General features: G+C 38.8%; 1 protein-coding gene across 3 annotated transcripts in view; it reads left to right on the top strand.

Annotated features, from left to right (window-relative positions):
- The window catches only part of PCSK5 (proprotein convertase subtilisin/kexin type 5), a 448,720-nt gene that overhangs the window by 250,646 nt on the left and 184,007 nt on the right, over positions 1-14,067 (top strand). For all 3 annotated transcript variants that reach the window (XM_075828207.1, XM_075828203.1, XM_075828198.1), the window contains exons 18-20: positions 3,853-3,956; positions 4,709-4,838; positions 9,517-9,632. In XM_075828207.1, the coding sequence (XP_075684322.1) occupies positions 3,853-3,956; positions 4,709-4,838; positions 9,517-9,632 (350 nt within the window). The remainder of the gene's footprint in view (positions 1-3,852; positions 3,957-4,708; positions 4,839-9,516; positions 9,633-14,067) is intronic.

Genomic DNA, 14,067 nt, shown 5'->3' on the forward strand with positions numbered 1-14,067 from the left:
CGACCACACATCAAAGCCATATTAACAAGCAGTGGTGTTGGAGGTCCTGAGTGGGGTTGACTCTTTCTGTGTCGTAAAATGTTGCAGTGAATGAAAGAGCTCAGTGAAGCAGGAGGTGAGAAATTTCTATAGTAACATAAATACCTAAAGAGACTCTGGGTAGTGATGAAATACTAATGCGATGTGCCGCTGAGCGCTTCCCAACCTCAGGTGACTCGTAAGATCTTTTGGCTCAGGCTGTTACATTAAATGTCATATAGATCCTGTCAATAAAACAGAAACTTCTCATAAATATTCGATTTTACCTCTTTATTCGTCTGTAGGTCTGCACAGATCATGCGAGGAGAGCGCAGTTATTTATACCAGGGTGCTTTGTTCTCCATGCGGCATTAGTAACATGTAATGAGTGTCAGTGATATTCACAGCCACAATATTGTGTTTCACTTACCATACAGCCTGTGCAGTTTAGGCAAAATGGTAACTAGACATCTTACAGACCATTTTTTTAATAAACTCATACATCAACTTCAAGTTAAATAAAGTGATGATTTCATTTTCTAACAAAGGAAATTCACCTTAAAATAAAATGTACTATAAGGTCACGTTCAGACGTGGCGGAATTGCTGTGGAATTCCGCTGCGGACAGTCTCCAGCGGAAATTTTTTACATTTGTTTCTACACATTTTTAAACAAGTTAGTTCAGACTTTGCAGAAAACTCCGCTGCGGACCATAGGCTGTGGTGCGGAATTTTCAGTCCGCAGCATGCACTGTCTGTTGCGGAGTAGAAGCGGAGTTTCACTGCGTATTTCAGCCTGTGCAATGCAAAAACTGAAATCTCAGGCAAGTCCGATGTGTTTTCTGCAACGTCTGAATTACCTGTCAAATATGCAAATGTTGGTGTGGATTAGTTGCGTAATTGGCCCGAATCTGCACCAACATTTGCAGCGGGAAAATTCTGCCACGTCTGAACTTGCCCTAGGAAGATGTCGAATTGTTAGCGTACATCTTTTTGATTTGTACAGTGGCAGCTTTTAGCCTCCTGTATTAATTATCGTGTTAAATGTCATGTAGAAAGATTCATGTAATACAATTACTAGTCCACTGAAGAAGACCTAGTTTCATGCTACTATTTTTTCTGAGTCTTTCTGGTTCTACTTTTACAGTGGCCCATTTATCAGAAGTTGGCAGTGTAGGGATTAATGTTTTTATTTGATGACTTTATGTTAATTAGTATTTTGTAATGAAGCCCTATAGGGAAAACCTCGGGCCATTCACATGCTCATAGAATAGCAAAGCCATGATCAAAGTGTGTGCAAAGAGAAACATTCCTTAAAATTAGAATAGCATACAGGTACAGGAAAAAAAATAGCAGGCATTTAAATTGTCAATTTATAATCCTTATATGTTATATTATTGTTTTATCATTAGTCGGTGAAATCATTCATTTATGCCAAATAAATATTTTAGTGTGAATAAGTTTACACTGAGGTTTTAGTCAGGTAGATAAATATCTGCCTCAATATTCCTTCAGGATTTTTGAGACAGATTTTGAAAAGCCAGAGTTTTTTTATGCTTTTTTTGCCACTTTTTTTTGCTACTTGTTTGTCGCATTTTTTTAGGCGTTTTTAGTAATTTAAATGCAACAGCCGCATCGTTATTTTGATTTAAAAAAACGCAGCAATAAACACTTCAAACAAGCAGCATATTTTTTTCTGCCTCCCATTGATTTCAATGGAGGTTCAGAGGGGTAAAAACCTCCAAGAACGGGCATGCCACTTTTTTTTCAGCAAGCGTACAGGAAAAAAAAAACGCCTCATGTCTTCCATTTCGTAGTTTTTGGGCACTTAAGCCGAAGAGGTTTCCACGTCAATATCAGCACCAAAAATTCAGTGTGAACTTGGCCTTAGATTCCGTTTAAGAATTGTTTGTGACGCTATGATCTTTTTCTCTAGAATTATAAGGAATCTCCAATAGAAATTGGGACAGTTGCTGGGCCTGGACCTATAGGGGTTATATGAGACCAGAAACATGGCTGGTTTCTTCCAAAAACAGCGCCACTCTTGCCCAAGAGTCTTATCTGGTATTGCAGCTCAGCTTCATTCAAATGAATAGGCAGTCATGCTTATGTACTGTACAGACAGACGTGGCCCCATTATTGATAGGACGATTTGTGACATCTGTAGCTATAGCCAAACTAAAGATTCTTAACAGCTTAATAGTTGTAGAAAAAAAAATCACTGTTAACCCCGTACATGCACGCGTTAAGTTTTATAGGGAAGTATGGAGGCCGCTGACGGACTGAGCACCCTCCATACCCTGCGGGTGTCAGCTGTGCTTTACAGCTGACAGCCCAGACTAACGGCTGGGAACAGCGATCACGCTGTTCCTGGCCGTTCAACCTATCAAATGCTGCGGTCAATCGCGAGCGCAGCATCTGAAGCTATTCGGCGCCCCAACACAGCGATCAGGGTGGGGCAGGTTGTTGTCATGGCAGCCCGGGGACCTACTGAATGCCCCCAGGTCTGCCTTTTGTCTGCCTTTTGTCTGCCTCTGTTAAGTCGTGTCTCTAGCACAGCTTAACAGAAGCCTGTGAAAATGACGATATACTGCAATACATTAGTATTGCAGTATATTGTACCAGTGATCTAATGATCGCTGGTTCAAGTCCCCTAGGGGGACTAATAAATGGTGTCAAAAAAAGTTTAACAAAGTCATTAGTAGTGGAAAAAAATATATATTAAAAGTTCAAAAATCCCCCTTTTCTACATTTTTCCTCTAAAGTAATGTAAAAAATAAACAAAATTTGTATTGCTCCGTCCGTAAAAGTCTGAACTATTACAATATACCATTATTTAACTCGCACAGTGAACGCAGTAAAAAACAAAACATTTTAACCGCCAAAATCGCTGTTTTTTGGTCACCTTAGCTCGCAAAAAAAAAAATGTAATAAAAGGTGATCAAAAAGTTGTACGTACCAAAAAGTGGTACAAATAAAAACTACAGCTCGTAAAAATAAAATAAAAAATAAGCCCTGACACCGCTCAATTCACGGAAAAATTAAAAAGTTATCGCTCTCAGAATGTAGTGACACAAAACAGTTTTGTTTTTAACAAAAAGGTTTTTCCTTTTTAAAAGTAGTAATATATAAAAAAAAATATATCAATTTGGTATCACCGTAATCGTATTGAACCGCAGAATAAAGTTACGTTTACATTTTTACCGCATGGTAAAAGCCGTAAAAACGAAAACCAAAAAAACAATTTTCCAATTTCAAAATTTTTTTGTTTCGTTTCATAGTACATTATATGGTACTTTAAATGGTGCCTTAGAAACTACAACTAATCCCGCAAATAATAAGACCTCACACCGCTCCATTGACGGAACAATAAAAAGTTATGGCTCTTGGAACGCGGGGCGTGCAAAACGAAAACGAAAAAATGAAAAATGGCTCAGTCGTTGTGGGCCACGTTAAAATGAATATGACTGAAATAATATACTATACAGATGACTCAAAAGACAGAAAAGATATTATATAGTTACATAAGGCTGTGACTTTTATAATGTGCAAGAATATATGAAGTAAATAGGAACATAAACCTAAGAAACTTGTTGGAAGGTTGGCAACTGTTTATCTAGGGGGCAAAAAGAAGAAACGACTTTATCATGCTGTTGTATTGGGCAGGGTAATATTTATATAATAATCTATTAATGGTAGGGGTTAAGAAGACCTACCGGCAGGATCGTCATGTGCTGCCCTAGACTTCCCTTGCTGAGCTTCCAGCCTTCTCCTGAAGGAGTCACAATTGTTTTGTGTTGCTTTGATCTATCCTTTTGAGTCCTTCTTTCTCTAGTTTGCAGGGATCCCAATGTCTCATCAGTTGTGAAGATGGAAAATACCACAGCACTTTGAAAAAGGAGTGTGAACCGTGTCACAGATCCTGTGCTACATGCTCAGGTAAAGCATTTCTTATCACTCCGGGTGGGGAAATGTGTTTTCTATTATATAAAACATTTTCAAGAATTTACTGCTGCTATCTTTCTATCTATCTCTTACAATGTATATAGTCCCATTTATATATTTAACACATGATTATTTCCAGGCACATTATTTAAACTGTTCCTGTTAATTCTAAAAATGATTTCCATAGCTTTCATTTTTCTATATTCCGAATATTTATTAAAGAAACCAAAATACGTTAGAGTCTTAATTGGTCTTTATTATGTAATAATCAATATACTGACAGAACCAGGAGGCGGCCATTTTCTTGTAGACTAGTTCAAAGTAAAACAAGAACTTAAATCCACATGCGTAGCCATCAACATTTGGAATTTATATCTGAGATAGAAACCTTCCTGTTTATTATATCATGTATTTATACCTATAGAGTAACATTACTCTTTGTGGTTCTGAAATGCTGTTGGTGGTAATTGTCTTATGAGCTTATCAGGACAACTATGCAATTCACTGTATGTTATTATAGGACATTGAATAGAATCTATATATTTTACTTCCATAGCACCAACATATTCTGCAGCACTAGCACATAATCCTGGTACATTCTGGTTCAGCTATCAATATTATTTCTTCTACCATATGTATCATAAGGTAGTCCATTTTGAACCTTTACCAAATTCTTTTATATGTAGATAATATATAAGTAGACTGTATTTTGACTCATATATTATGTTTATATCTTATTAATCTAGGTCCTGGAATAGATAATTGTATAAATTGTGCAAAAGAAATGTTCTTTGAAGATGGACGTTGTGTCTTGATGTGTGGATCTCAACATTATACGGCACTCCCCAAAGCAAATGGGTATAAAACCTGTAAAAGGTAAGCTGTATTGACTTACAGTAATGCAGAATATTGATTGTGCTTCTAACCAGAGAAAAATATGCTTAGCTGCATACTGAGGCATTAGATTTTGTCCTCAGGCAATAATAACCTAATAACTACAACTAGTGTGACATTAATAATGTATGGAACATCATACAGAAGGCAATGAAGTATAACAAACATATAACACTATACATAGTACATAGATGGAAAACAATAAAAAAAAATTACACTGAAGATGCTGCTGCTACAGCTAAATCTCCATATCTTGGTATGAAACAATTATAATATGTGGCCATTCAGTAAACTTTGACCTGGCTTGTGATAAGTTCACTTGTATTACTACTGCTTAGCAATTTTCCTCTATAATACACATAGCTGGCACAGAAAGACTCTGTTCACACCACATTTTATAATATACTGTAGGTATTGTATATTTGATGTGATGTTGTGTATTGCAGTCAGCAAACATGTACAGCACACAAATAAACAATTCTTAGTCCCCATCATGGCTGCCCTCTCAATCTTAATTTCCAGCATGGCTCCCCTCTCACTACTGGTCCCCAAAATTGGCTCCCCTTTCCTTCCTAGTACCAAGCATAGCTCTCCCTCTCATTTCTATCGTCCAGTATGGCTCCTCCTCTCATTCCTCATCCCCAGCAAGGATCCTCTCTCATTCTTATTCCCCAGCATGTCTCCTATCTCATTCCTAGTCCCAAGAATGGCTTCCCTCTCATTCCTGTTTCTCAGCATGGTTCTCTTCTTGCTCCCCAGCACAGCTCTCAATCCTGCTCTCAATCCTGCTCTCAAAAGGGCTGCTTCTCTGATTCCTAGTCCTAGTACGGTTTCCCACTCATTCCTAGTCTCCAGCATGTCTCCCCTTTCATTCCTATACTCCAGCATGGCTAACCTCTCATTTATATTTTCCAGGATGGCCCCTTTTATTCTTTTTCCCCAGCATGACCCCTGTCTCATTTCTGGTCCCCAGCATGGCTTCCCTCTAAAACTTGTTCCCCAGCATGGCTCCCCTCTCATTCCTGGTCACCTTTAGGCCTTTCCCTCTCATTCCTACTCCCCAGCTTGGCTCCTCCTCTGATTCTTATACAATACAGTACACCATCATGGCTCCCCTCACTTTTAGACTCTAGTCAGGCTCCGCTCTCCCCCCTCACTGCTAACCTTAACACCACAGTGGCAGTCTGCAGGCTAATTTGCTCAGCAACCCCGTAGGCTATTCGGTGCAGCATGACGCATGCTGGAGCCTCCCTTTCTCTGGCAGCCTCTTTACTCCTCCCTCCTCCTCCCTCCATTTCTATGACATGCCGTGGTGCTGGAAATGCTCCTTCTCCTGCTCTCTCTGCCCCAATGAGGTGGTGTAATGCTGGCTGGTTCTGTCTCCTGATGTGCCAAGCAAGTCTTCTCCTGCTTTCCCCAAAATGGTGATGCAGCGCAGTGCGCACCTGCATCCAGATGATTTACAGCACATATAAGTCCAATTCGTGGTCTTTTCAAAGAGGTTCCCACTGAAAAATGTGCTAAAATAAAAGGTCTTTAGTCAGATTAGGAGAGGGTCTGCTTATGGAGGGGCAGCTTCCAGAGACTATAATGGTGGGGAAAATCGGTGACAGAAAAATTATGTCTGGATGCTGTGTCCTCTCAAAGGCGTGGTCTTCTGGGGAGATTTCACTGTGTGTGTGTATATATAAATGTATACGTTAAATGTAAAACGTATTGCTCAAATCTGATGTGAACAGAACATTCGTCACACCAGTGCTATATAAGCAATAAAAAAAATAAAAATAAACGTGTAATGGTTGCACATTGTATATATTCTTTGCGGATCTATATAAATAAATATTTAGCACTTATGCAGATATATATTTTTGATATTAAGATTACAGCTTTGAATAGGCTGATCACCAGCTTCCAGCCACCTTCAGGCGGGGATATCCAGCCTCATGTTTAGTGTGGATGACCAGGTCGATATTTCTTGCTCTTTTGCAGCTTATTTCTGTTCTCTCATTGTGTAAAACCTGCTGCCTGACCAGCATTAAAGACCTGACTATTCTCGGGCATTGAAGCTTGCAGTAGAGACCATTAGATTGTGAGCCCCAATGGGGACAGTAAAGAGGACTTCTGTACAGCGCTGCGTAATATGTTGGCGCTATATAAGTAACTGAAATAATAAATAATATTCCACCAAAATTAGAATTGTATATTTAATTTTATGTGGGATTATGTTCCAAGAATATTTCCCAGTGTTTATGAATTACACGGTTATTTTCATTCATTTTACCATATGGAAATGACCTTCTGAGAGGTTAATGGTTATTTAAAGGGACTTTAAAGGTTTGCTTCTAGCATATGTGTGTTGTGTAGCTTAACTCTTAAAGTAAGCACAATACTCTTATAGTGAGTTCAGTACAAAGGGACAGCAGATGTGAGACTTAAAAGACGAACAAAAGGCAAGTAGATATTGGAAGTTACTCTGGGATAAAAAATAGAGTAAAGAAAAAGAACATTGGATAAACCTGGTATATAAAGGGCACTCGACTCTTTGCTTAAAAATTAGACAATTATTTATTCATACAAAAACATAAAAGAAAGACAAATCGCGTCTAGTGTGATCCTACATCGCAATACAACAACACCCCCCCGGCCGGGAGAAAGGTACAAGTAAATATTATGCAAAGCCTAATAGGAGCACAATAAATATGGCAAAACAGAACAGCCTAGTTGAACACAATACAAATAGTATAAGCATATATAGATACAATATGACATAGATCAGTATGGCAGCAGAGAAATACTGAATGGCCACAATACAGAATATACATAGGTCAATGACCACAAAATATCGCTAAGCCACAGTAAAGATGCATGCGGCTACAGTCCTGATGCATGAAATATAGCAAAAGACCATCAGCCCTGATTAGGGCCTAAATCAGCGAGACAGGTTATGCATAGAAATAATGCCCCATGGGTAAAGGATACCAGGCTGGCATAACAACACGGAAAAATAATATAAGTGAGTTGTATACTCATCCATCAGATGTAGATTCCGTTCGAGTATATATGCACCCAAGCCTTATTGGGTGCATATTATTTCTATGCATAATTAATTACATGTGCACGCGCTGGCCCTTTAAGGCCGGCAACGAGCACACCCTAGTGGTCACAGCAGGGCAGAGCGGATGCATGTGCTGGCGTTTCCGTGGAGGAAGACGTTGGCAAGAGGAGAGAGGTCTGCGGCTGTGGCCGTCAGCAGGTAAGGGCAGGGGGGCGGTCTGTGACCGTGGCCATTACAATAAGACATTACATAAGTGCCACATAATTCACATCACTGTTTTTATATGTAATTCACTCTAAACAAAGACTCAGAAAAGGAATCTGTGTTATTTCCCGGCATATGGGGCGTCTACAGTTTTCTAGATTGTCTTTAAAAGAGCATAAATGGATAATTTGGAAAACTGCTGTTTTGAAGATTTCATTGGGGGAGCACAGCTCTGGGACAAACCTCTTCTTTGTTATTTCTCTTTAGAGAAGATACATACAGAACTAGCCATACATATATTCTCTATGAAAAGAAGTACATAAATAATCATACGTGTAATGTGGCGGTTAAAGTAGCAGCCGGTTGCGGTGATTGTGCTGCAGAATAATAAGCACAAAGACCCAAGACTCAGTGTTTGGAAATGACAGCTAAGGAATAGGATATTTTTAACTGAAAAATGTTTAGTATAATCTAAGTTTCCCCATGTAATGAAACCTTTCAGCCCCCTATACATATCAGATTAAAACAGTAAGAGGCTGCCACAGCTTATTACATCAAGGAGATGCAGGGAATTCTGCTTTCAATTACACACATTAATGCACATTACATGGCTTCCCAAGGGTTCAGCACTGATAGTCAGGATGGAGACATGATTTTATAGCATATAGTATATTTCAGAATACCTCTGGCCGATGAATGTCATTCCGAATGGGATTAATGGAGATGCAATAAGTGTAATTATAATGAAATCATTCTTGACAAGGTGTTAAAGTGTCAAGACATTCAGCTTCCGGCCTGAAAATGTGCTATATGACATATAACATCAGCAGTCTCCTCAATACCAACCTGAAGCAAAATGTCTTAATCTGCGTTCTTCATTGTCAGTCACTGGCCACCATCACAGTACTGAATCTCAGTCCAGAAAAGCACCTGTATATATAGTTACTATACTGTCAACATATGCATTGAGTACATTATGGCACATGCGTTTTGTGTTCCTATAAATAGGTCAAGTCTTTTAAAAAATTTGAATGGTCATCTGTTTCCTTATTTATTTGCACATTTTTCGATGTGACTAAAAATATATAGAAACATGCTTTAGAACTGAAGCTATTTTGTATTGATACCCTCTAAACTATAGGGGTTGAGCTGCAGTACCATACACAGCCCATTGACAAGGGTGGTGCTGTTTCTGTAAGCACCAATTCTTTTAACAACACTTTTTAGTCAACAAGATTCAAACACAAGTCTTATATGTTGATCTAGATCAAAAACAAATACCCCCCATCATCTTCTTCCCACCATTGTTCAAAAAGTTTGTCCCTAAGAGTCATTTAGCAAATCCATGCGCTTCTTATAATTGCTATAGATTACATGGAAAGTATTACTTCTGTTTTACAGATGTGATGGCAGCTGTTTATCGTGTTCTGGGCCCGGAGACAGAAACTGTACTGGTTGCCCGGATGGCTATCTACTAGAAGGCAACACCTGTCTGGTTGGCACGATCTGTAAAGATGGTGAGTCAGTGCATCAGTTTGATAGATACATTAATGTCATTCATAGTGCAAACAGCAAGAACATGTGAAGGATATTGGCTTAACTTGCTGCTAAATTTGTGACCGTGTGACCATAAGGAAATATTTTTCAATTTTCCTATTTTCTACGCCAGTTGTGGAGCTGTTTAATGATAAGTACTTTGATAAAGGGCAGAATGTATGTCTGATGGAAGGATGAGTGAAGGACTGCTCAGACATGGATTGAAGTCTGTCTATATACCGTTTATCTGTGAATACCATACCTTTATAACCACAGTGCCCTTCAGATAAATCGCAGTGTCCAGCAACAAATTATTTTTACTGCCACTCATGACAAACCTTACAAAGAACGTCAATGTTAATGTAGGTTGAGCACATATTACTGAGCCATAAAGCCGTGAATTACAAACACAATGTTTCATTTCAAGCAGCAGGTTTGTATTTTGTGTATACGAGTGCTGCACTTCCATTGTGGACCCAGGCAAGAAGCATTACAGACATTGGGACTGACATGCTCCCCTCAATGCTTCCAGCAATTTCCCACTTATTGAACCAATAAAGAGCTGTGCACTTTGTACATATATTATATGATTGGTAATATCCAGCCCTGGCTTCTCACCGGCTCCTCTCATTGACTATATTTGCTCAGCAGTATAGTGATGGATTTCATGATCTCCGTTTCCACATTTACTTCCCGATGTACTCTATCTCTATGATTAAATACACTATACAGAATAAATCCTTTCAGAATTTGCATCTAGTCTCATCTGCCACCGTGCAGAATATAATGAAGCAGCTCTAACTAGATCATTGAACGATATCCAATGATATAGCATAACCAATTACATTATTGTGTTTTGATGAAAAACCCATTAAGGTAAAGTGTCTTTGTTTAATCATTCCCCTTCTACTTGCCATGTTTGTTTCTCAAATGTCAGATGAATAATTGTATCCAGCCTGGCAGCCCCCAGTCTTTAGGGACATCTACAAATAGTATATGACTGGTAACTGATGGCAGGAATTCGAAATAAATGCGCACTGTATGGTTATCTACATATTAGAAGGATATTATAGGAAAAATCCTAAAGAATTGGTGATTATAGGTCCGTTATTCATAATCATAGCTGTGACAATATCCTGATTGTGCAATGTCAATTCTTTCCAGCACTTAATCTATCCCCCATGCTCCAACAAGAACCCCTTAATGTCTGCCTTTCTTTATAAAATGAAGAAATTGACCAGAGCTCATGTAGGCATTCATATAAATCCTTCCAAGCCTAGCGGTGTCCAGTGTGCTTTATGTTTTATAGTGTGTGGTTGCCATATGGATGAGGTTTATAGCGCTAATGAGGCTATTTCTAGCATATGTAAAATCCTCTATGTTAATATTTGGCCTATTCCACATTGGGGAACCACGGTTAATGGGGTTGTCTCACAAAGATTATAAGGTAAATTGATGTCTTAGAGGGGGGTACCCTGCTCAAGACCCGTCAGCCAGAGTGGAGGCTGACAAAGAGTGTTTCTTACTCTGGCAGACTCGAGCCGTACGTATATTACCTGGTCGACCATTTAGGAAAAATGTATGACCAGGTGCGGCTTATTCCGGTCGTAACAGCTAGACCCTGATCAATGTGCCAGTTTCTATTTAGGAAAGAGTTATTGTTGTGAGGCAACCCTTTCAAGGTTTATGACCATATGTAGTGCTTAGACTTTGAATATAAACTGTCAAATTCTGATCCTCATAAACTGATCTTGGAGACCATGACATCGGGATAGTGTTTGTGGCCCTGACTGCGTCTCTATAGGCATGTTGTGGGCGTAGAGTATATGTACGAATTGTGTCTTTATTGTCTATACAGACATGGAGACAATGACCCCATAAACCACAGTAAGTTTGAGCACTACATATGTCCGATCTGTTGAACCTCACTTTCCACACACTTTACTGTGATTTATAGTCATGTACGTTAGCTTTGATTATCTTGTGTATTCCCATTCCTATCTCTCAAGCAGTTCTTGTAACATAAAAATAAAAGTAAATATCTCAGATTATTCCCACAATCCACTGCCGATTTGTTGCAAAAATGTCTGTTCACATGTATGTGAATGTGGTTGTACTTGCAGCGCATTCAAGAGTTTTTACAAACCCCATTCTGATGGGGTTTGTAAAAGAATTGTATTCCTAGTCATTTCTGCAACAAATCTGCTACATGTACTTACCCTAATTCTCTATAGTTGTTTGTAATTGCCAAATTTATATCAACCTGCATCAGTTTTTTTAGTCTCGCACCCATTGGCCTTAATGATTTAAATAAAAGATCATGATGGATCCTGTTAAAACCTTGATCATGGTGAAGACTGATACAATCTTCGGGTACTCTTACATGACCCGGCGTGGGCCGGGTAAACAAGCGCCAATCAACAAGACAGTTCATTGATCGGCGCTTGTTTGCTGCTGTCACAGAGAGCTATGGATGGGTACGAGCGCTTGTTACTATGATTACTCGTCCCCATACATTTCTATCGGTCGGCAGCAGGGAGATGTTCTGCCGACAGCGATAATATTTTTGGCTACATAAATGATACAATCATTCGATGAACGAGCGTTTGCTCGTCCATCGGCTGTTCGTTGCCTTACTTACTCAGGGCAATAATCGGGAACGAGCGTTTTGTGAACGCTCGTTTGCCTGATAATTGGCCCATGTAAAAAGGCCTTTAGGCATCAGTTGGAATCCTATCAAAACGAATAGGATCTGTCACAATAGGATTGTTATGGTAAGGGCATAAAGTGAAGATGGCTTGTCAGGACTCTACTCACGTTCTGCCTAACTACTAATATATTGCAGTGAAGGGCTGCAAGTGAAGTATTGTTCTGAAAATAATAGGAAGGCAGGGGCCGCTACATAATGGTTTGTTCTCTCGAGCTCCGGGCAGATCTGTTGACCAAGGTTATGTATGTATGTTTGCTGTGCGTATTCTGCAGAATACTATATTCATGTGGTTGAAGATGAATGCCTGTGTTTGACTTCCATCAATATCTTTTTATTCTTATCTTCTGAATGGCATCTTGATTGTTTGGTTCAGATGTTTTTCCCAGCGAGCAATCATTTTACATCCCAGGTTCATATTTGATTTCCTTCCTTTTTTATCCCAGTGACAGACTTTCCTTGAAATGTTTTTAGTGTATTGACAGCATGCGGAGAAAGACATCTCACAGCACAAGCCCCTTCACACCAACCTTATTTATAGAGTGTAAAAGTCACATTTGTCTTTATTTGTAGTGTTAGATGTAATCCTCAGAGCTCTTTGTGTGGAGGCTCGAATTCTCCCAGCCAAAGTTGAAATACTTTATTGTAATGCCCACTTGTGGCATGTGATGCCATTCTACCTAACATGGCCATGCTTTTGTGTTTAACTCACAGAGCATTGGCTACGTTGTTGAAAAACCTTTGCTGTGAGTAGTATTAGTTATGTACAAGTTTTTAACCTCTGACTGTAGAGGAGAATGTTTCTACACGTTGATATCAAGCAGAGATCTTGAAAATATTAATGCAAAGTATTTTAGAAAATTACATAATTTTCTATTATACAATGATTGAGCTTTTAAGTATTACCAACTCATCACGGTCCGTTAAGAAAACCGTCCATGTGAATAGCCCCATAGAAGTACATTAATTTTAATGCAGTCATGTGATGGCCATTAAAAAAAATGGCCGTCACACGGCCGATTATCCCGTTCGAGTGAATAAGGCCTTATTGAACTCCATATTTCTCCATATATACTGGAAACTTGTCTTGTTTCTGAATTTTGTATTGTGTGGTAATAGCACGGGTCAGCTCCTACATCCCTCCCACATGTTCAGATTACGGGAGGGCTTTAAAGGCAAAATCCCCTCTATTTCTATTTGCAGTTTATTTCAATAATGCTTTCTGCCTATTTGTATCACAATGTCAACAATATCCAAACTTTTGAGAGTATATATTATTTTCCAGTATTTCAATGAATATATTTCTTTATATTTGTGTCTTAATTTACAGGTACACTTAGAATTTAGGTGATGCATTAAACACACGTTTGAATATTACGTTCTCTGTTACTTTATGCCTCCTCTATGATTTGTATTGTCCTTGAATATGACATTCTTTACTATATCACAATTCCTTGATGTTATATTCTAATTTTCTACTGTTTTTTTTTTCCGTTTCCATTCTATCTTTCATCAATGGATGCCAATCACTCACTGTCGGACCACTATGTTCCTACCTGTTGATACCGTGTTGAATTAAATTTTACCTTTGACGGACCAAATTGCCTTGTTTCCTGCTGCTGAATGGTTTCTCCAATCCAATCTGCCTGTTCTTACCAATCAAACCTTCCTCCGTGTCCATCATATTTTCTTGAAAATCTTGACATTTC

Source organism: Rhinoderma darwinii, chromosome 1, assembly GCF_050947455.1.
Source record: "Rhinoderma darwinii isolate aRhiDar2 chromosome 1, aRhiDar2.hap1, whole genome shotgun sequence".
Classification (NCBI taxonomy): Eukaryota; Metazoa; Chordata; class Amphibia; order Anura; family Rhinodermatidae; genus Rhinoderma; species Rhinoderma darwinii.